The following is a 24,687-nucleotide window of genomic DNA, read 5'->3' as shown; positions in this document are numbered from 1 at the left end:
ACTCGTCCATTCCTTTAAAAATATAAACGAAAACAACAAACACTGTCTGTACTAAACTTGATATCGAAACGTATAACAGTATTATTGAGAACAAGGTTTCCACTTATTCAAATTTCTGATAAACAACCAAGAGAAACGTATTTAATCATTTCCGTTCATTTATATATTGCAGGCAACGTTAATAGACTTCATATTACGTTTTTATATATTAAACTTTACCGGCCTTACAAATAAAAATGTTTTATAACAACTATCTCACCGAAAATCCACCCTTAAAGTAAGTATAATAAAAAAATATAAGAATATTGTTGACAATTTAACCAAATATTGCCTTCTCTCTTCTAGGTAGTCACAGTTAAACCGAAATTTGGTCAAAATCATGTCAAAATGCGCGGTTCGGCAACAGCGCAACCAAAGAGAAGACACAAAAATGTATCTTTGCCTGCTCTGTGTACATAACACAGATTAGACAAAGATAGTTTGACGTATTGATACTTCACTTTTCGAATTCGTTCTATAAGACAGACCGCACACTAAAGTAATCTGCTACTAGTGCTAGTGCTGCACCAGAGGAATTACAAGAGCGTTGTCGACCATATAAAGCGTCGAATATGAATTCGAAAAGCAAAAACAGACTGGAATGTAGCGGACAAGATTGACCGGGGTGCTCGGATGTGAGAGTTCTTTCCTGAGACAACAAGAAACAAGACACATTTAGGTGGAAACAATATGCTTATCAACCTAATAGTTTTTTTAAAATAATATAATATGCATTCCTTGTGGATAAATAAAGACTAAAATACTCTAAATTAAAAAAAAAAGCTCTGAAGGCTGCATAGCACAGACTTCCTTAGTATTAAGCGTTTTAAAAAAAAGTAATGTATCATTATATGTAAGCCTGTGTAGTAAAAAATATTCGCATTATTAGTGATTACAATTACCCTTTGAAGTAACACGTGTAATATTTTCACGGAATAGGGAATGAGTGTTATTTTGTGATAGGGCGACACGCGAGGTAAATAATTCACGTGAATGCATTATGTTCGTTTTCCCTGTCAATAATACGTAATGCTAATAATAATAGAAGATATTAACGTACCCCTGATTCGAGGTATTATAAGTTAAGGGGTTGTCATAGACAAATTACTATGTAGAGTGTAGATTGTGTCTGGCGTCAGGATATCGCGCCGTCGCGACGCATTAGCCTGACCCCAGCTATAGCAGCTAGGGTGCCCTCCAGCATTAATGTACTAAGTACTTAGTACCGCCATTAATTACTAAGCACAGCCCTAGATACAGTTCAGTGACCTCGAATGTAATGGCAGCGATTTGAATTTTTTGTTTCCGATTCTAATTTTATTAATACGCCAAGTTTCATTTCCTTTTACTGTATCATAAATACATTTTAAAATATAATAAATTTGAGTAGAAGCACTTTAGAATTAATTACACTCAAGATTTTGTGATTTTGGTATTAAGAGCTTAGATAGCTTATATGTCTAGATAGAGTATCTTGCTGTTAGACTATAGATTAAAACAGGCCAGGAATATTATACAAATAAAACTGAAAACAAAATTTTATTAACGATGCGGGACTCGAACCCGCGACCTCTCGCGTTCCGTGCGAGCGCTCTTTACAACAGAGCCAACCGTTAGTGACGTATCGTTTATAAAATCTTGTATGCTTTGTCCAACTTTCAGGTTGTGGCTTCAGGGCTGAAAAAATTAATAGACTTATCCTCTAACAGTCATACCCTACGTTTGTAGATTATTTACTAGAATCCTCTTCAAAGAATTCAATTACTTAGCCAAGAATGTCTGAGTCGAGTTGACGTGATTAAAATGTAGTCAAGAGCGTCCCGGCAATTCTCATGGGCGTTCCTCATAATCCAGTTAATTGGATCCAATTTAGATGTCAAAGCTAATAGAGAAGCTCAAAAGTATAGTCAGCTTCCTCTGACATTCCCTGCCGGCTAAAAATATCATGCGGGTGAATTGTTGAAGTAATTGTGGTCATTGAAGGTTTTATGGTGAACGTACTGTGCCGGGAACTACGAATTAAATTTGACATAATATTATCATTAACGCAGCTTAAAATTATTTTGTATACAGATTTTATGTCATCAATTAATCAATTGCTGCATTTCAGTATATCAATCTTTTGTTTCGTATCCATTTAATATAAAAAACGCTACAAAATACCAAGTTGAATTGAAAAATGGAGAACAGTTCAGGACCAAAAAAAATTAACCGTTATATATGCAACTTACATCAGAATTCTAATTTTGAATGTTTAGTAACGAATACATTTACAAAGTTTATTGTTATAATGTGCTACACATAATCCAACAGTAACTATTCATATAACTGACATATTATCCACATTGTGTATTATATCAGGGGAGTGCATATCATTTAAGCAATTAAGCAGTGTGTGTGCTAATGTTAAAGTTAGGTTACGATATGGATCTGATATTCTATAACCAAAGTACACCTACTAATTAAGTTTTGTGCCTTGCTAAAAAACCGATGCACGCCCCTGATATATATATATTCAAATTCAAATATTTTTATTCAAAATAGGATGTGAAATCACTTATTGAAAGTCAAAAAAAAACTACCACCCAAAGTGAATGCCTCAGGACTGAGAAGAATGGGCGCAACAAACTCAGCGGGCTTTTTTTTTTCATCAAAAATATGTTTTACAATTAAAGTAACATTTACAAAGTAACATTGTACAATTAAACTTATTATTTAATAGCCTGAGGGCGGTCGCTCCATTCCCAATCTGTGGTATCATTAAGAAAGTCATTTATGTTATAGTAACCTTTACCACACAAACGTTTTTTAACAATTCTTTTGAATAACGTAACACCTTTGATTTGAACATTTTCTGGGATCTTGTTGTAAAAGCATATACATCGCCCCACAAAAGACTTACTATAATTATGATTTATAATGCAACCAAAAATTTTTCAATATATATCATCGAATAGAGGATCCAAATCAATAACTCTCTAATTCAATAAAAAAAATGTCACAGACTAATATTAACAAAAATAATTTAAAACAATAATTATTATTGTCTGTGTAATGATTAAATACTCTTTGGTAATGTAGTTAATAATTTTAAATGGCTCCGTGATTTAATATCAAACACACGGTATCTCATATATCAGAGGAACATTCAAAGGGTTGATATTTCAGCCTGTTAATAATAGCATTTGTTTATTTTAATATCGCGTAAACTGTATTCGCGTGTTGCCAGTAGGTACCCGAGCACCGAATGGAATTTCCTCATTCGCGTGCTTTCTGACTCATTTATATTCTGTGGTACAAGTGACGCTCGTATTGAATGTAGTTATGAATTTATTATGACTAGACAGGAAACTGCTACCGGTACTTATTACTAATAGCTCTTAGTAATCGTTAATCTATACTCGTACAGGGAGAAACTAGCGTACAGTTTGAATTACATAGGGATTGTTGAGAAATTCAATGAATGATATCACTGTTTTACAAAATAATTAGCATAAAAATTTAGATATAAATTACTCATAGACTAAAAAAATACTTCCGTACACCTGACATCCGAATAATGCGTTCTATTATTTGTCAATGAGTACGTTAGCTAGTAGTTTAATATTCAAAACAAAGAGGATGTAAATACTACGTAATAAGAGACGGGGCTGCCGAAGTAAAAATTGAAATTTAGTTTAGTATGAAACGTGCAGTGATTTGACATAAGTTTGAAGTAGTAGTAATTACAGTATCGCGATTGGCGACGAAGTATAATCCGGCTATGTTTGAAAGCGAACAGTTGCTTTAAACGTAGTTGATTTGGGCTATCTCCGTTTTTTACAAGATTGTAGCCGTCATCTGTCAATCGAGTGAATCGCTTTTTTCTTACAGAGTTTCGCTAGGCTGATTCAAAGTAATAAAGTGCTAATTTCAAGCGTATACAACTATTTTCGCTTAGGTTTTCTAACTTGTGGTATCTCCGTTAGAGATCTTCTCTCACGCTTTGTGGGTGTATACAGTATATCATATATATATATACTAAATGACCCGACAGATGTTGTTCTGTATATAATAAAAAAAATTGCCAATAATATTTCAAAACATCAAGAATTATTACTGGAACGTATGCTCCTTGTTGTTATAAAGAAATTGTTTCACAGCAGAACTGTCAAACCGTACGTCACTAAATTCTCTCATAGAAAATATGTCCATACAAAACAAATATTGGAAATAAAAATAATTATGGGTCCCAAATCAAAATAAAAACTATCCTATCTCTCAAGTTGGACCAAACTGCACTTCATGAAGATATCCCCAGTAAAATCCGTTCATTAGTTTAGGACTCCATCGCGGACAAACAACGTGTCACGTAATTTATATATATTAAGATATACACTAGAATATTGTAGGTCTATTAATTACACGTGTTAAATGTAAAGATGATCAATTGCTACTATTTTCAACAATAATTTTGCGTAAAAACACCCCTTTTGGGGTTTTCTTGTTCCATATTGTGAGGTATTTCCCCCAAGAAATTATACGCGTCTAAAGAAGTTTCACTACAAAATTTAAACTACCCGCATTAAGTGTTACGTTTTTGACGGCGTAAGGTTAAAGGTTAATTAGGCCAACTAGAGCAATAATAAAACCTAGAAAAATCATTAAAAGTCTTAAAAAAGTGAAAACTATGGCGTGTGGATAACAATAAATGTGATAAAATGTCGAATGGAATGAATCGCGTGTTTGTACGACTTTAAATTGTTTTTACTCTGAGTTGTTAGTCCGCTATTTACTTATAATTGGGGCATACGACCTTATAATATAAAACTAAAGTATATTTTACTTAACCATTGTTTAGTTGAAATGAGAGTAATTTATGATTTTATCAAAAAAAAATTAAAAATATATAACCACTTTTTTGGCTACGATATTGTTTGTAGAGCACACCACAGCAAGTATTCATATTTAAAAAAAATGTGCACGGTTTTTACATTTAAAGGGACTTGTTTTGCGGCAACACGAATGAAATAAGAATATCACAGTGAAAAATGGTCGACAAGTATTGTATCAAAAAGAAGTTTACTTAAAAAAGATCGTTCAGATGTGATATAGAATAAAAACGTTATAATTTTAGAAATACTTAATCATAAAATAAATACTATCACAATTTTAAACAAGATAAATTAAAACAAACTCATCGACGAGTAAAAAAATAAGAACTCCGTGTCACCTTACATAACAGTGAGGCACCAAAACAAGCCGGTAAACGTGTAAATACATAGCCCCACGCATACACTTACACTAATACAAGCCGATCGGCCGCCATTATGAGATTTGCCATCGTCTTTGACAGATCAGTTTGCGTCGCAGTAAAATATTTTAAAAATGCCATCGTGGGTTGTGATAAATTGTTAAAACAATAATATAAAAGTATTTGTGGATATATGATTATTTAAGGGAGAAAAAATTGTGCAATTGGTATACCCCTTAACCGCACACACACTATCATAAAGGTGCTTCACTTGCTAATATCACGGCGCGGAGTCCTTTTTTTAATAGTCCGTGATTGAAACTATAAATTTAAATAATAATCAAGTAATCAACTCATGCTTAGGTTTAATTTTAAGCGATTACATGAAAAAGGTTAAAAAAACAATGCAATAAATACCTACAGTTGTTAAAGTGATTATATAAATAAGGTGAATAACCTGACCTTATTAGCTACATAATAATAAATAAGCGTGTTTGCACGTTATGCTAACTATTTGTATACATTGACTGTAATTACCGCCATTACGGTAAAACAGCTGATAATAATCGGAATGGCCGATAAAAGGAAGCGGCTTGATAGTGCGGCAATGGTCAATCTGCATACAGCCAAATGTCACACTACGGAGGTCGGATATCGTAGTTACGATAGCATCCGGCTAGCGGTGTCTATGCCAATTGGAATTTCATGCACAACGAAGGTATACTTCCGATCTGTAGACCTATTTCTATCAATATTGCGGAATGACTCATGAATCAAAAATTTTATTTTGCCTGTCTTTTACTTGCCTCCTATAAATAGGTTACTAGAGACGAAAACTAGTGTAGGACGATTTAGTTCATTTAATTTATCAAATTAGTTCTTGAGAGGCAGAAAAATAATCACCTCATTTTACATCTTCTATTTCGAGTAGATTGTGTCATTTGTGTTTTATCAGAAATGGCTTAAAAATATATCCTTGAAAATTTTAATAACAGTTTTTTTCTTGAATAAAATGTGAAAATAATATATAACACGCCGAAGTAGTAACTCACAAGTATTTTTTTTAATAATATCCAACCTACGCGGACACAAACGTCACACCAAATAAAAAAGCGGAAAGGATTGGTTAAAAATTGACATTGGCACTTGACAGCATACTTCTACTTCAAATTCGGTGTGAGCCTAAGATGATTTAATACGGCTAGATAGAGCTTTTCGCTGCTAGACAACCTATAAAAACAGGCCAGGTTTGACAGGACACGCTTGAAGCTACGTCTTACACTCGCGATTTGTATGTCACTTTGTGTTAGTGTGCGCGCATTGCTCAAAATAGAGGCTCGCAGTTAACCTCAATTTTTTCGGCATTTTCACAGCTGTCACAGTCTTATCTAGAATCTAGATATATAAAATATGATCTAAGGTGTAAGCTATATTGGCGTAGCTTTTCAAGTAGATACTTATTACAATATATCACAAATTATATCATTTTTTGTAATTAATTTCTTGTCCAAAAAAAAGTTACTTAAACTTAACTTATTAACACTTAATTAAATGATTTGCATATACCCAGTTTATGATATGTAGGTATATACGTGATATTTCAATAACAATACAAATATTAATCATTTCTGTTTGAAATTAAACTTGGACTACTGTTGATAAAAGTTTTAAAGCTTGTATCACACGATTAATAAAATAACTAACTAAATAATGAGTTAGTCGCTCAACCTGATTGCATAGTCCAATGAAGATGGCCACCACACTCATTTACTTTAATTGTCCTCACAGGAAGCAGGCCTCATTCCACAGATGGCTGCTCGTATATTTAGGGTGGCTAAACAACCATAAAGTTGACATAAAGATTGACCCCTCCGCTAACCCATAAAATGTAAAATAAAACTTTTAATATTAAGTCTACAACAATTTTATTTATTATCACGTTTGGCAGTGGAAGTTAAGCACTTAATTTTTTATTTGAAATTGACACACACACGTATTCAGTAGGTTATATTAGATGCTTTTATTAAATGAGTTATCAGTGCGATCGCCAAAATACATAAACTAAATTTGCACATCAATCTTTGACGCACGCAATCAAAAAGGTTTTAAGAGACTTACAGAAACGTTTTTAACATTAAAATTAACGGTTACGAATTAACTAATTTTTTTGTAATATCAGCAAGGAGGATTAACATAATTGAATTACAAGAAATTAAGTATTTAATATGTAAAGAATATGTCCTTAATAAAAGTGCCCACATACAACGCGATTTTACAAAACAACCAACCTAAATTGACATTCACAATTGACAACTTCCTGCAAACCTCTCCGAGATACAAATAATACATTATCCACCGTTTCCTTTGCATAAAGTGGGTACTTTGTATTCCGTGTAGGAAAGTTTTGGCAAATTACTACTATTAGAGCGCTTTTATCGTATACGGCAGACTCAGACATAACGAGTGACGGTGTAACAATGCTAAGAAACGAAAGAGAAAGAATGTGTGAGGGGTGTGAGAGAGAAGGATGTCAATTCGATGGCTTTCGTTCGCTGTATGTTGAATATGTCTTTATGCTTCTGGACTGGGCATCAACATCAACGGCGAATGCATCACTCACCTTCGATTCGCAGACAATATCGCAGATGGCAGAGACCATGGAAGACTTAAACCATATGCTCTACATCGCTATTAACATGGACAAGATGAAGATCATGTCAAATGTCCATGTCGCACCTACACATAACAATTGGGAACTGTACTCTCGAAATTGTCGACGAATACGTCTACCGCGGACAAACAATCCAGTAAGGCAGGTCCAATTTCGCGAAAGAGGTCACATGTCGAATCCAACTCGGATAGGCAGCGTTCGGGAAGCTCTGTAAAATCTTCTCGTCCCAAATACCAGTCTAAAGACGAAGGTTTTCAACCAGTGTGTCTTGACAATGATGACGGTACGCAGGCGACCTGGGCCTTATGAGAAAGCTCATGGTCGCTCAGAGAGCCGTTGGGGCAGTAAAGTCCTCGAATGGCGACCACGTACCGGAAGACGCAGTTCCCACTAGATGGACCGACCATCTGGTCAAGACCACCGGAATACGTTGGATGAGAGCAGCGCAGGACCGATCGTCGTGGAAATCTTTGGAGGAGGCCATAGTCCTTCAGTGGACGTCTTCGGGCTGATGATGATGATGTTGACAAAGCCTAACGTGAATCAAATAAGGCAAACTTTGGAACTAATCGTTGTTTTATGTACTTAGCTTATAATAGCGCACGATTATAGATAGGTATCATAATTTACTGAGCATTTTCGGCACAAAAATTTCAACACTTAGTAAACTATTGCAACAAGAAAATAATATATAAATTTAAAACAAACACGCACGCGTCATGAAGATGATGTATTTTTTAATGAGCGCCGACTAACCTAGAATCACGCGCGTAGTGTGGGTAGGGCGTAGCTTACCGTGGCGCATAAAAAAAACTCCCGAGAAAGCGTGGCGAAAATCAACCGAACTTCGGCCGATTTTTTTATTTTTACCGAATGTACAGCCGAAATTCGTATTCGGTACAAGTCACATTTGGTCCATAACTACTAATTTATATAAACCTATACATCTATTGTATAGTCTCTCCAATTATGACTATGTTCAATTAGGCATTCATCAACTTGTAATATACAAATTACACTGGAGTCCAGCCAAGAAGCATCTCGAATATTCTTTATTTAAATTTGTACATTGTTATTTATTTGTTACAGATATGACTAATGGACATTTACGGAGAAATGATAAGGAATGCAGTTTATCAGTTGTGTCGATATCTGAGAACCTGACACAAGATGTTCTCGAAGTTTCGATATAAATAAGAACAATAAGGCCTATAGCATTGCTGATAGCAAGTTTGCTAAGTTGATTCTGCGGTTTTGTAGAATATTGAAGTTATACTTCTTTAGGCGCGTTATGAAAAAATGATGAGAGTGAAACTTTAAGATGCGCGCGCCCTTTAACACAAAAGTAACAGGGTGAAGTTGGTTTCTACAATTTTCTGACGTTTGCGACACTATTATTATTTTTTGGTTTCTTTGTCCATTATTAGTATAGGCAAAGGGTTCAAGCCCGTACAACCGTATTCGTTATTTAATAATTAATTGTCAAAGACATCGTTATTGTGTCGCAATTTTGGATTGCGCGGGCGTACAGGTCACTTAAAGCAAAAAAAAAAGAATGCTGGGAGAGTTTCTTGCGCCGCTTCCTCTCTCTCAGAGCGCCATTTGTTTCCGAAGCGGTAGTAGTATCTTGTATATTAGAAATGACATCAAAAAGAATTCTAAAGGAATCAATTTTGAGAAAATAAATGCCTTTTATGCCTTGGATTTGGTTATTTTCAAAAATCAACTAAGCATTGTAATACTACGGACGGTTTTATAAAAATAGGTATAATTCCGCAAAATAATTACGAATTCAATTAGTGAACGAGATAATCCCTTTGAGAATGTGGACAAGTTTTTAACATTTTCTGAATTCTTTAATACAAGTCGAACCGGTTCTGATAACAAATAATTCCTAGACAATTTTTGTATCTGGCGACATTACCAACGCTGTTAATGAATCTAAGACATACGACTCAACCGATCCAAATGGTTAGTCAGAAGATTTTCATAATGTATTGTTGATAATATGTAGATATACAGCTATATAGTCAAGTAATTTTTGCAATTTTTTTTATAAATTTGGTTCTCTTATCGAATTTTTTTGTATGCAGTTTATGGAAAAGTCACGAACAACAAGTCAATCAAACTTTTCTTTAAGAAAATATAAAAAAAGTCGAAAACGTATTCTGTAATTCACCTTCGCGTCTTTGTTCGCTCGGAATTTATTTCTTATAGAATCCATACACTCACACGTGGACAATGTGTAATAAGCTTCTAAGCTCTTTCGAAAGAATTTGTATAACAAAACATTTATTAAATAGCACCCATTCAATGGAAAGGGCTCGTTCATTCTGTCATGCGGGTTCCAAAAAAATAACACCCAAAGGTTATAAACACAATCGTAATAGCACCCGTCCCTAACCTTTAGAACAAAAAAGTTGAGAGTGGCATTAGAAGGGCACATAATATTTAGGGACAAATTTGTGGAACGACGCATTTGGCACTGCGATCCCTTTACGAGAACAAATTCTTGTACAAAACTTAATACATTGATATGTAAACTTAAATAGCATGATGGGGCACGGACTAGTAAAAAAAGAAGGACTCCGCGCCGTGATATTAGCAAGTGAAGCACCTTTATGCTAGTGTGTGTGCGGTTACGGGGTATACAAGTTACACAATTTTTTCTCCCTTAAATAATCATATATCCACAAATACTTTTATATTATTGTTTTTACACTTTTTCACAACGTACGACGGCATTTTAAAAATATTTTATTGCGACGAAAACTCATCTGTCACAGACGATGGCAAATCGTATAATGGCGGCCGATCGGCTTGTATTAGTGTAAGTGTATGCGTGGGGCTATGTATTTACACGTTTACCGGCTTGTTTTGGTCGTGTGGAAGGGATGCTTTTTAACAAAATTAATGTCACGTTTACTTGAAATACGCTTTGGAAAGACGGTAGACGTAAAAAAGCAAGATGACGTCGTTTTGTCATTGTAGTGGTATATTTTTTAAATTGAGGTTTATTCCTGTCAAGAATAATATTAATTCTTATTTAATTTATAAATAACAAGAGCTAGCCCAGCCAGTGTGGAGAGGACGGCCACACATCCAGATGGTGGGGATGATATCGTAACTTGTGGCGTGTCATGCGGGAGTGGAATTCGGTGGCAGTAATCAGGTGAAACAGCTCTTCGGAACACTCCCCGTGATAAATGCGGTAGAAGACACTTAATGAAGCGACGTCTCTACGCCAAGTGATCCAGCCGTTCACAAAGGACTGGGTCGCCGACAATTATTTGTTTTATCCATTCATAGTAGTATACATAGACTAAATAGTCATTTGCAACCCCTCGGAGGAATTAAAAACAGTGTTAATACCTTAATACGTTCTTGAAAATATTTAATCAACGATGACCTACATGATAAAAAAACCAACAATTCTGAGCGGCACTACAATTGCGCTTGTCACCTTGAGACATAAGATGTTAAGTGTCATTTGCAAAGTACTTTCACTATCTACGGCGCCCTTCAGACCGAAACACAATAATGCTTACACTTTACTGCTTCATGGCACAAAATTGCGCCGATGTTGTACCCATAATCTAGCCGGCATCCTGTGCAAAGAAGCCTGCTAGTTAGTAATTTAAAACTGCTTAGTGAAAATTAAATATTGTGGGATAGATATAGCGAGTTCTAATCAAATTATTTGTCAATGATAAAGAAACAATCCCCTCAGAGCCACTAACCCCGGAGTTTGCAAAGTTAATAAAAGTAATTTGTAGTCGACGCACGTTCGAGACCTCCTTAGAAAAAGTAACATGAGTCGGCAGGCAGTAATAATTTATAACAGACTCCCGAAAAGGACTGGCTTTGGCACATTTCTTGATCGAAACTAAACCAGTTTCAAATCAAAATCGTGGAAGCGAACATACCTTTCTTTCATATTATTTGTTTAGCTTTGCGGTAATGACGTCAATTTTTGTTACATTTAAGTTGTTTGGCTCAATATTGGAATTATCTCTACATTATATCTAAAAGATGTTTTTTGGTTTGTGAGTACGTCAATATAGCTTTCATTTTTTTTCACCTTTCATCATATTTTCATATATCATATTATTCATTCATCAAATTTAATTATTTTAGCCATTTTAATGCTTAGGACGATGCATCATGCTGCTTTTATTGGAAAAATATCTATCTTCATAGATTTTTAAATTATTTATTTTCTTATAGAATGTTGTCGTAAAACCTTCATTTATGAACAGTTTTATAGATCAATCTTTCCTCTAGGTGAAAATGATAAAATTTGTAACTTTGACATAAATAAATATGTACATATTACTATCTTGGACTTACAACCGAATTTCTTCTGTAAGTGGCCTACGCTGATGTGATTTTTCTTGTGTTGCGAAAGAACATCGGCGGTCATGGTAACATACCATTATTTCATCCCTACCCTCATATATTCCCTTGTTTAATAAAAAAAGGTAATGCAATGATGGATGATGCAATCGAATCCAGTTCAGAGCATCTGACAAGCAGAGTGCGATCCGTTCACTCATGGATAACAATCCTTGCGAACGGTCTATTTCCTTATCAGACTTTATTAAATCCTCCAATTTTTTTCTACTATCTATCGCATCATCATCATCAGCCGGAAGACGTCCACTGTTGGACAAAGGCCTCCCCAACGATCGGTCCTGCGGTGCCCTCATGCAACCTACTACGGCGATCTTGACCAGATCGTCGGTCCATCTTGTGCCTACCAACACTGCGCCTTCCGGTACGTGGACGCCATCCGAAGAATTTACTGCCTCAACGGCCATCTGTCCGTTAAAATATGTTTCGCATGTCGCATTACAATCGGCCATGTTTTTCTATCACATTCTATTTATTTTATTTAAATATATTTTTTTGAATTTTTATTGAAACAAAATTTTATGGGTTTTTTGGAATTATTTTTTGTTTAAAGTAAATTTTTCTTTTTGGAAATATGTTGTTTTTTTAATATTTTTGACGGGGAACCTTGAAATTTGTTTTTAAACTTAGTCCGTTGAAGTTTCACTTCTACTATGTGTCTCAGCCAGTGAACGCATTATATGCGCTCACTGGTCCCAGCACACATTTAAATTTTTTTCTAACCTTCCACATGATACTCAAAAATCTACAAAGGGAATACAAAATTACCTATAAATCGTACGTAATTATTATGTTAAGGACTTCATAAATTATTCCGAACACATCTTGGTAGGCCCCTTAAGCTCGTATCCCGGAAAGACACGGCGTCAGACACTTCCTCACACTTTCACACATTCTGTATTAAAATCACATTGTACGTTATTGAAAAAACTTAACACCATATGTTACCGATGGAGGCGCACGATACAACACGTGTTAGCGATGATTGACTGACAGAAATACGTATGCTTCGAGCCCGCGGACTAACTCAACAAAATAAATAACAAACGTAAATTCTACTTATATATAATACTCACTCTACACACGAGACTCGAAAGCGTCCTAATTGTGACGCATTTAGACAGTCGGTTTTACATTAAGACATTGACTATTTGACGTTTGAGTGTGTTTGTTGCATCATTTTACATTTTACATATTATATTGTAATTTGAAATGATTTGTAAATCGATGTACTTAAATGTAAATCTTGATATATAAAAGAGTGGCAATGAGTTTCTTGCTACTTCTTCTCATTAGCTCAACCGTTTACGAAGTAGCGATAGATTCAATAAGATTTTTTTTTACATTCATAAGTGTCATTTTCGAGACCTACGTGAATAAACTGATTTTGATTTGATTTGGTTATATAATGTATGTTTACAAAGTTTAACAGTGCCACACAATTAGATACCTACACTAACACTGTTTTAATCCCGCCATCCTTTTTACATAATTATAATGGGTAAATGTACTGCTGGTAACACTTATAGCCCAAACACATGGGCGGATTTGGTATGGCCCGACCATCTGACGATCCGGTGGGCGCCCCATCCCAATTGGTCCGCCGTCGTACTTGGTACGGTCCGGACGGTAATAATAATAATTTTGTCCGATGTTTGACAATACGACATACCATCGGATATGGTCCGTTCAGTAGTTTTTTTATGGAAAAGAAGGACAAAGGAGCCTGCGGGTCACCTGGTGTTAAGTGATCACGACCACCCATTCACACATTTCGATACAACTCCAGAGGAATCACATAGGAATTCAGTTTAAAACATCTGACAAGCTGAGTGCGATCCATTCACTCATGTGTTATTCCTGCTATCGGTGTTTTTCCATATCGGAATTTACTTAATTTACTATATATATCTATAACGGGAATACAAAATTACTTATAAATCCTAACGGGAATACAAAATTACTTATAAATCCTACGTAATTATTATGTGAAGGACTTCATAAATTAATAATAATAAGTTCGTCCGATAACCAATACGACATACCATCGGATATGGTCCGCTACCGAACCGTGTCCGATGGTTCGGCCGTACTAAATCCGATCATGTGTTTAGGCTATTATGGATGTTTTATGAGTGTTTTAATATTATCACAATATAATATACCTATATTATTATATTATACTAGCTGAGCCAGCAAACGTTGTATTGCCGACATTAAAATCGCGATACAAAAGTAACTGTTGATCGTAGATGGGTGAAAATTTGAAGTTGTATCTATTTTTTAATGCTGACGCATAATCAAAAAAATTTAAAAAAAATCGTGTGGACCACCCTTAACATTTAGGGGGATGAAAAAAAAGATGTTGTCCGATTCTCAGACCTACCCAATATGCACTCAAAATTTCATGAGAATCGGTCAAGCCGTTTCGGAGGAGTTCAATGTTTAACACCAAGACACGAGAATTTTATATATTAGATAATATACCTATATTATTATATTATATAATATACCTATATATTTCTTTAAATAAAATTTAAGGAGGAATCACGGTATCTTCTGTGATTTATCTAAGGCTTTTGATTGATATCCGTTTTCGCTCCCGTTCCCAACATATTATATGAATGTTATTTCGAGGGAGATTGCTATGGCAAATTTAACCTACTATTGATATCGTTATAGCTCGTCGACTTGAATTTCAGTTATTCACAAATTCCGGGGGAACCATTAATTTTTCCGGGATAAATTGTCAAAACCGGTTCAGTAGCTCCGGCTTAAAAGCGTAACAAGTAAACTTACATTCAAATTTATAATATTAGTAAAGATAGCACTAGACACTTGTGAAACTCAAAGAAAGTGCAAACCGTGCACATCATTCAGACATTCGTAAATGTAGAATCAATAAACTTCCATGTGATATTAAATAAAAAATATAAGTTAAACAGAATACATAAATCCTCCAGACATTCTATTACTATACACATTATTATACACGTCATGCTTTTACATTTCTCCAAGAGTATATTTAATGGGCGCTATAAAAAAGCAACGGCGTCGAAAGAGGGCCTGCGGAGATTGGACGGGCGTAGCGGGGAGGCGCAGTATTGATCTGCCACCGGGTTCCACCCTCCCTCCCCGCCGCACACCTCACCCCCGCCAGACATTTCACAACTACCCTCACCCGGCCACCTAACACCCTCTACGCAACCACACCCCTTTTTCATGCCAACGAGTCACGGGATTTTCCAATTCAATTTACTTAGCCGCCGGCCGGCGTATTGATTATATTGTATAATTGACATTATTTACACGCCGGGAATGTTCTAGGCTTCGATTGAAAACGATATTGTATTCCAATGTTCGCGCCGCGATTCCGCGAACTGCATACGGTCCTAAAGAGGATTTGTATGCTGGGAAAAAAGATTAAGAACATGTTGCTACCATAAGAGTGGAGAGTTCATTCGATTATGGTCACAATAAGCGAGGAGGCATTTCGTAAGTTCATTGACTCGCCGAACAATGCGCCCGCCGGCAAATGTTCCGGCGATCCTGTCTGCAGCATCCTGTATAATCTCAGGGAATTATACAACCTTGAAAGATACTTGTGCTCACACGCCGATATTAACAAAAAAATATATGTAGCCATTTGTATAGGACTGTTAGGGACAGATTAAACTGTTATAATGATTATAGGGGGAGTAGGTACCTTGCTGATCCTATACTTATAAAACTACAGCAAATATGTAACTGTGCTAGTATCTAATTATATTATACTTGTGGAAACATAGCAATTGTGTAGCATTAATTGTGCTAGTGCGTAATTCAACAGTAACAAATAATTTCTAAGATAATTTATCATCATTCTTCATTTCTGCCGAAAGACAGCCACTGCTGGACAAAGGCCTCCCCCAAAGAAAGCAATGACAATCGGTCCTGCGCTACCCTCGTCCAACGTATTCCGGCGATCACCAGCTCGTCGGTCTATGTTGTGGGGGCCCAACACTTTGTCTTCCTGTACAAGGTCGCCAGATTAGATATGACATCAAAAAGAATTCTAAAGGAATCAATTTTGAGAAAATAAATGCCTTTTATGCCATTCGAGGACTTTACTGCCCCAGCGGCCATCTGACCGTCGAGCACACAGCCCTCCTGCCACCATTTATTATCAGCTATGCCGGTCGGTGACTTTGGTCCTCCTACGATCTCGCAAGGAAAAAGGAAAGATAAGAGTAAGTAAAATACGTCCCAGAGAGAATGTTTAATTTCAATCTGAACTACTGGATTATTACGGAATGCTTGATTGATGATAGCCCAGTCTCATTCAAGACTCTTAAAATAAAGAAAATTCCTCTTCAATAAATCGAATTCCTGCAACTGTTAACCTGATCCTGTTAAATGTTTACAATCAACATGTGTGGTATGTGTACAACGTAGTAAAATGTATTTTAATGGAAAGTCATAGTTGTACATAAAAGCACGTAGTTACTCCCAGTCAAAACGTGGCACAGAGCCAAATAAAGCTAGACCAGTCTAGGATAAAGGGCAGGTGCACTTTACTCATTTTGATTCTAACAATAACTATACAGGGCGCCCCACGGCTATGCCAGATGGATGCGAAGTAACACAAATATTGTTGAAATAACACTTTACTGAAAAAAGACTTTATAATAATTTAAAAAACAATTTAAACTTCATTCATAGAATTTTGAATCATTACCGGGAATCGGACCCGCTACACGAAAAGAAAATATCCTGTACCTTTATCATACCGATCGAAAGGCTTCATCATAAGGCGTCATCAAAAGGCTTCATAATTTGGAACGTAACATAAGCACCAGAAATAAAAACCATATTAATTAATCAATTAATTTTATCAAATGCTCAAAATGTGTGCTACGTGCACTGAGAAAAAAAAGGATCAAAAGAGACGTTGCCGGCCTTATATGACGTCGAATATAAAACTGAAAATACTTTGGGCTGATGGAGATCGGCCCCGGGGCACCCCGCACCGCTTTGAGACGGTCAACGATTTTACCTATTAGATCAACGACAATTCGTTTTTTTTATGGAATAGGAGGCCAAACGAGCGTACGGGTCACTTGGTGTTAAGTGATCACCGCCGTCCACATTATCTTGCAACACCAGAGGAATCACAAGAGCGTTGCCGGCCTTTAAGGAAAGTGTACGCGCTTTTTTTGAAGGTGCCCATGTCGTATCGTCCCGGAAACACCGCACAAGTAAGTTCATTCCACAGCTTTGTAGTACGTGGAAGAAAGCTCCTTGAAAACCGCACTGTGGAGGACCGCCACACATCCAGATGGTGGGGATGATATTCGTTAATTGTTTCTAATATTTGTATCGATCAAATACTACCCGGGGGAAAACGGGGTGAACTGCTAGTCTCAATAAGCCACAAAAATAAAAAAAATAGAAGAAAAAAGACTAAGATCGTTATTTGTGTCAACAATGACGTAGTTACTAAAAAACGCAAACAATATCCTTTATCACCGACATTGTGTGTTAAATAAGTTATAATGAGTCAAAATCGACAAGAGAAACTGACTCATTCAAAATGAACTGGAATAAGTACGTGACGCACAAACTAGTCATACGAATACTACTTACAATAGAAATGCGATAAAACGTAACCAAAAAATGAGTTTACTTAATTACGCACGCAAAAGTTATACTTACTTCTTTGACGAAAACAAAAATCCTTAAAAATAATTGCGTGCGTAAAAACTACACATGTCTCAAGTGAAGTCTGCATAGTGCATGAATCTCTAAACAGTTTATGAAGTCCTGGTACATGTTGCTAGGATGACACATTATTTCAACCGCTATGAAAGACATTACTATCACCGGCTACCCTATTTATGTTCTCCGGGTGTCTACGTCCGAATATATTTAGGTATACTCGCGTCATACGAAAGGCAATCTCTTCTTCAACTATGATTGCCTGGTACCAAAACACTGTATTATGCTTCCTATCTCATTCTCTTTTTCTTTCTTTTTCGTTTTATCGACTTTCAAATCACAACTAAAGAAGTTTTCACTTCAATTATTGTATTCCTCGAGCTGTTTTACTGTATAAAATATAAATACAACAAATGCATTTATTATTATACTGATTTTATTTAGTTAATAACGTTTTTTAAAATATAATGAAATTATATTTATACACCTCGAAAGAATCGATTGTTTTATTTAATACCAACTGAAATTTATTCCTCTTTCATTGGTTGTGGTTCAAGTAAACTATAATATAACTCTTGCCATAAACCTCTTTTTTCTTCTCGTTTCCGACTTGTCGTAGTAGCGAGCGGCCATCGAACCTGGGACACCGGGTTAAATCATTGCTTCTACCTATTTCCCCATGACCTCAAAATTCGTTTTTCCCTACATTAAAGTTATATTAAAATTAATACTTTCAAATGGATATACGAACTTCGACAAAACGGCCTTCTTCTTTTGTTTTTATTACGCCATATTTTTAACGTACTAATCAGTTCATTTAATAATATAGTGTCTTTATTATAATTTATAATATCATTGATTCATTGAAAATACGTCAATTGACCCTCAATTGGTTTCAATTAAATCTTCGATAGTATCGAAAGTAAAGCATCGTATTGTGTTATCCATATGATAGGGGTGGACAGAAAAAGCCAATTAAGTAGTTCTGAATTGTTCAATTCGTGAGAATTATAGTTATATGGGCGATTATGACAATGCATCAATAAACTGACAAAGGATGATGTCAATTTAGATTTGATATCGAGCAATGGGCATGATGACAGTAACAAAGTATCAAGGAATTAGTGATTTTAATAAAAAATTATGAATATTGAGTAAGGTTTTATAAAAAGACCCAGTTTCGTGGATTGGTTATTGAAATTCCAACAGCAGGAAATGGATAGAGTCTGAATATAGCAATTTGCTTTGTGTTTGTTTGCGTTATTCTACCAATTAAGGTTTAATCCAGGGGCGTAGCTACCGCCGTATATGCCGTATCAATTATTCGGGGCCCCGCGGCCACAGGGGCCCCCGACGTGCGTAAGCAAAAATTAATAAAAACTTTTACTGCTTACCAAAAAAGGCAAGGGGAGTGTACCTATAATTAATTTGATTTTTTTCGAAAAAATTTGGAAAAAGTGACAAATAATTATGATGAATGAATATTTCTTTTAATTTGATGCTAAGGTTTTAATTTCTTTCCTGAGAATTATTTACCCTTCATAAGGGGAATCAAATTTTTATACAGGGCCCCGCCATAGCACGCTACGCCACTGGTTTAATCAATACGTTAAAATAGTAATAAGAATTTAAATGACACAGATTGAAAGTGTTCTTTAATAAGCGAATATTGAAACAAGAATTCTCTTCCTTGATTAGTTATCAAAGCCGTCTACTCAAAGTACATCCATTAATAACATTGAGAACATAGAAGATACAAGTACACCCACACATAGACACAGAGAGCGGCCATGTTAATCCGGCGACTTGTTCAAGTTCGCGCAAGAACATTACTTTCTAGTGAGTCATAGGAAGAGAGCTATCTCGCCAGACGTTTTCAATAAGGAAGAGGCTAATAAACAAATTCATCTCTCCGATCTTATGCTTCGTGGGACATTAAGTGCACAATACTGCACTTTATCCATTTATAAAATAACGGATATAGAGGGGGCCAGCGCTATTTTGAGGTTATAAATAGCATCAACAAAATGCAGGATGTTAATAATTAACGCACTCTGCAGACTATACGATCATTTTATCTACAATCATAATATGGGTGATAATTAATAATCTACGAACTACGAAGTAGGACCCCGGTCGAGTGACGAGTCTAAGTTTGAATATTACGGGAACATATTATTTAAAATAGAGCGTACAAAATGCAAATAAACAAGAAAATATATTTTTTACAGAACCTCACAAGAAACTAAGGAGGTTCACAACCAATCCGCAATGAGAATTCAAAGGAAATAACACTTATGAATGTCAAATCGTTTTCTTTTCTTTTTAAATTTACCACCACTTTGGAAAAGTTTAATGAAAAGAAGTGGCATTAAACTCATTGCCACTCTTATAAATCAACATTGACAGCTTCATCGTTCTACAAATCATTTCAATTACAATATATTATGCAAAGTGATGTAGCAAAAAAAAATCACAAAAAATATTTTTTTAGAATATTCTAGATTAACTACAGAAAAGTATTATAACTACAAATGCATTAATTTGTGAATAATGAAATAATTATTTAAATAAACTAGTAGACAGATTCTAGACTGTTAACATAGAATTAAAAAATGTTAGACGGCTGTTAAAATATAGCAATAGAATTACTTTTTGATCAAAAAACGTAGATATTATGATGAATCTTAATATTTTTAATTTTAACGCAATATAATCGAATTACCAATGACCCCAGGGCCAAAGACCTCATCAAATGTAACAATTAAACTACAGTTATTATTATAAAAGTAAACAATAAAGATAAACTGTAATATAATAATAATACAAAATGGGGTCGAGGCCTGCTTTCTACATCGACTTGTGAATAAAAAAACACAACGATATTTTTTATTCCCCTCTCGTGTTCACATGTAATTAAGCGTTCAGAAAAAGAAAGCCAGTCGGGCATAAGGGCGTGAGTACGTCGATTGTTCTCCGAAGATATATTTCTGACACTGACTTGACCTAATTGAATATAATGGTGCTATTCCGAAGAGCTATCAAATTTCTTCCAAACGCTACTATTAAGCTCTGTTCAAACTGAGGCGAATAGCGGGATACGTTTAAGCGTAATTCGCTCGGTCGCTTAGCCTCTCCAACTGACCCAACTTCCCGCGTGTCGTTTTTGGTTCTTCAGTGGAGAAACATCGTATAATGTATATTGTGAGATCAAACAATCCCGCTGGGAGTCCCGCTCAATGGTCGCGTCAATTTTAACGCGTCCATACAAGCTTTAATTTCAGATCAATACGACTTCAGTGTCTTAAAAGTTCGTATTTTTATTGAACTTCCGCTGCCTTTTTTGACATTTTCATAATAATATTTCGAGTTCGCGTTAATCTTCCACTGATTATGTTTTCAAACTCAAACTTATATACGTCTATAAGACTATGACAGCTGTGAAAACGTCGAAAAAAATTGAATTTAGAACTAACCTCTATTTTGAGCAATTCACGCCCAAAGTGTCATACAAATCGCGAGTGTAAGACGTAGCATGTCACGCCACAGAACAGAAAAACTAGTTTTTATTTCCGTGTGTAACGCGCACACTAAACTAATATTCCTGGCTTGTTTTTATCGACTGTCTAACAGCAAGAGACTATCTAGACGTATTAATTATCAAAGTTTTCAAAAATTGTTACTTATTCGTCTATACAGGAGGGTATAAAAATGGCGTTTTGTACGATGTTTTAAGAGTCATAATTTCTTATGTCGTTAGTTGTTTGACAAAAACTAAAAGTAGGGACATAGCTTTAGCATAATATCTAGATTATGTGACAAAAAATCTCTGCCGTAGAAGCATTATCCAGGGAGAAAAAAGGGGAATATGTTTGTATATAATAACGTTGCTAGCAACATACCAAAGTTTAGATGATTTCACGTCAGTTTTCGTTCAGCAATCTTCGATCAAAAGTTTCTCGTCAAGTGCCTCTTGTAGTTATTATATAGGAATCTAAAGAAAAACTCACTCGATAAACGCGTTCCGGGCTCTGGCATTAATAGTAATAATATTATGTTTTCGTTTTATAACTGTAACATGTCATTAATTTAATAGCGCTATTAAATAGTGAACACTTATAATGGCAGCTGAACGAATCATTGTTTGGACGCTTTTATGAAGACACAAAGAATCTGTCTGTTCATAACTTTGCTCTTCCGTTTAAATCAATGATAAGATCGTTTATATCTTACTTTCTAAGTCTTTCCATTGAAATATTGCGTTTATTTCTATTGAAACCATATTTACCAGTGGTAGGCTCCTTTGCACTTGAGGCTAGATTAGTGATATTTTTTAGTTTTTATGTTTGCCCTCTCTTTATCATGTACTTTAAAACCTACAAAATTTTAGGGGGAAGGCTGAAAACATGCAAATATTTTATTGAAAATTCTCTCCTTTGATATATCTGTTTATAACGTTGTTTTTGTATCTTTATTTGAAACAATAAGCTATATTATTATGTATATTTTAACTTTGCAAATGTAATGCTAAAAATGATAAAAAAAACTTGATAGATGTTGTGTTGATTTCACGTGGCCCATACATAGGACATAATAATATAGCAATATTGTTTATGTTACATAATTATATCTTGATCGCAAAATGCAATTATAGTGTTACGAGTGGTCGTCACATGAAATATTCATTCTGGGGATCGGATTTAAGTATTAAATTCAGCAAGCGACATTGACAAATGACGCCGCAGACAGTAGGGAGGGAGATCTGACAGTTTATTTATCAACTCATTGTTTTGAGATCGCTTTTGGAAAAGTTGCATTTCTTGTGGAATCGCAGACCGGTGGGAAGTTGGAAGACCGTGTAAGAGATGGGCTGGTGATGTGATTTAATACCCTGGAAAAGACTGGCTAATATTGGGCAAAAACCGTATAGTGTGGAAAAAAATGGAGGAGGCCTACACCCAAAGAGCCCATATTAAGAAATAGATAAAAAAAACTTACTAACACAAAACTTTTTCTCATTTTTAATTCTTATAATATTAGGCATAAGTTAAGGTAAGTTTACTTACAATAACTGTTTTATTCATTATTAAATTTAGTTTAATTTAATTTTGTAATTTAGTATGGGAATAAAACGCTTTTTTATTTTTATTTTATTATTCAATCGCAACGGTTAGGACCACTTTTACATTTTCGCGGCCGTTGGAAACACGACCATTTACATAGTAAGTCGACGATAATCTATATTTAGCACAAACAGGGATCGCAATGGCCATCGCCTGATCGCACCTCGTTCCACCCACGTTACCATAGCTTCAACATCCACTCGGAAAGTTCATAATATAACCTAACAACCGGCAGAGAACGCATCGCCACCCGTATTATTTGGTATATTGTGATCTTCGAAACAATCCTGAGATCATTTATACGTCTAGATAGACTATGAGCTTTGAAAAAGTCCAAAAAAATTTAGTTTAGAACTACCCTCTATTTTGAGCTATTCACGCACAGTTAAAATGTCATAAAAATCGCGAGTGTAAGATGCATTTTATCGGTTGTCTAACAGCAAGAGACTATCTAGATTCTAGACCTATTAATTATGTAAGAAACAATGAGATATATTTCAATGTTAAGTATCTCTATTTTGACTAATGCAAACACTGAAAAGTGCAAGATATACCTATCTGTACGTGAGCAGCCTGTCTGCGATTGAATGATGCATTATCTAGAACTTAGTGAAACGATAACTTAACGAACAAATAGCATTGTTTGGTTTTTGCTTACCTACCGACCATTGTTAAACTTTGTATAGAATACACATTGTGCCCAAGGAATTATTCGCATGAATAATTTGAATACGTCAACTGAGGATGTCCTTGCCAATTTCAATAAACTTGAAAATGTAAATATGTGTTGATGTTATATTATCTTAATCTAATTTCTAGTCACTAGTACCTATCATTTTAATGAAAAATAATATTCAAAATGTATAACTGCGCATATTCAATCGGCGAGTTATAGGTACCTAAGTTCTTGTTGGCACATTGCACGACAGATGTTAATGAATCGATAGAGACGCTCAGAAATTATAAGGGTGCCTTGTTTTACACTTAACGCACACGTTAAATATTATATATGCACGTTGTAAGGACAAACAAATGAAACTAACTGTTACCATACAGATTTCATGTTAGTTATTGATTTTAGGCTAAGAACACACAAATTGTAATTATTAATAAAATAAAATATACTAATTAGGACTTACCAAGCTTTAACACGAATCACGACTTCGCCTTCAGCTGGAGTAGGTTCCGGTTTTTTTAATATTTTGACAGTCTTCAGCCCCCCGAAGCCGGTAAGTACAACTGCGCGCATCTCTTTGGGCGGGGGTGTCTCCTTTTCTTTTTCTTCGGTAGCTTTCTCCGGTGTTTCTTCTGGCGGAGTTTCAGTGGAGCCATTTTCAGTTGGGGTCTTCTCGGGCGCGGCGGCCGCAGGGGTGTCTGTACTTTCCGTCATGTTTTAAAATTCGAGTTTACTTTGCGTTGTGTTGTGTACACGGTACGGGTGAGCCCGGGCGAATGAGGTAGATGCCGGCCGGCGAGACAACGCGTCGCGGAACGAATGAGTGGAGGGAAGG

General features: G+C 35.4%; 1 protein-coding gene across 2 annotated transcripts in view; it reads right to left on the bottom strand.

Annotated features, from left to right (window-relative positions):
- The window catches only part of LOC126972173 (synaptic vesicle membrane protein VAT-1 homolog-like), a 64,880-nt gene extending 40,193 nt beyond the window's left edge, over positions 1-24,687 (bottom strand). For both annotated transcript variants that reach the window (XM_050818789.1, XM_050818790.1), the window contains exon 1: positions 24,316-24,687. In XM_050818789.1, the coding sequence (XP_050674746.1) occupies positions 24,316-24,566 (251 nt within the window). In that variant the 5' untranslated portion in view covers positions 24,567-24,687. The remainder of the gene's footprint in view (positions 1-24,315) is intronic.

The sequence above is a fragment of the Leptidea sinapis genome, chromosome 25 (assembly GCF_905404315.1).
Source record: "Leptidea sinapis chromosome 25, ilLepSina1.1, whole genome shotgun sequence".
NCBI classification, from domain to species: domain Eukaryota; kingdom Metazoa; phylum Arthropoda; class Insecta; order Lepidoptera; family Pieridae; genus Leptidea; species Leptidea sinapis.
This window is presented reverse-complemented; position numbering and strand designations above follow the sequence as displayed.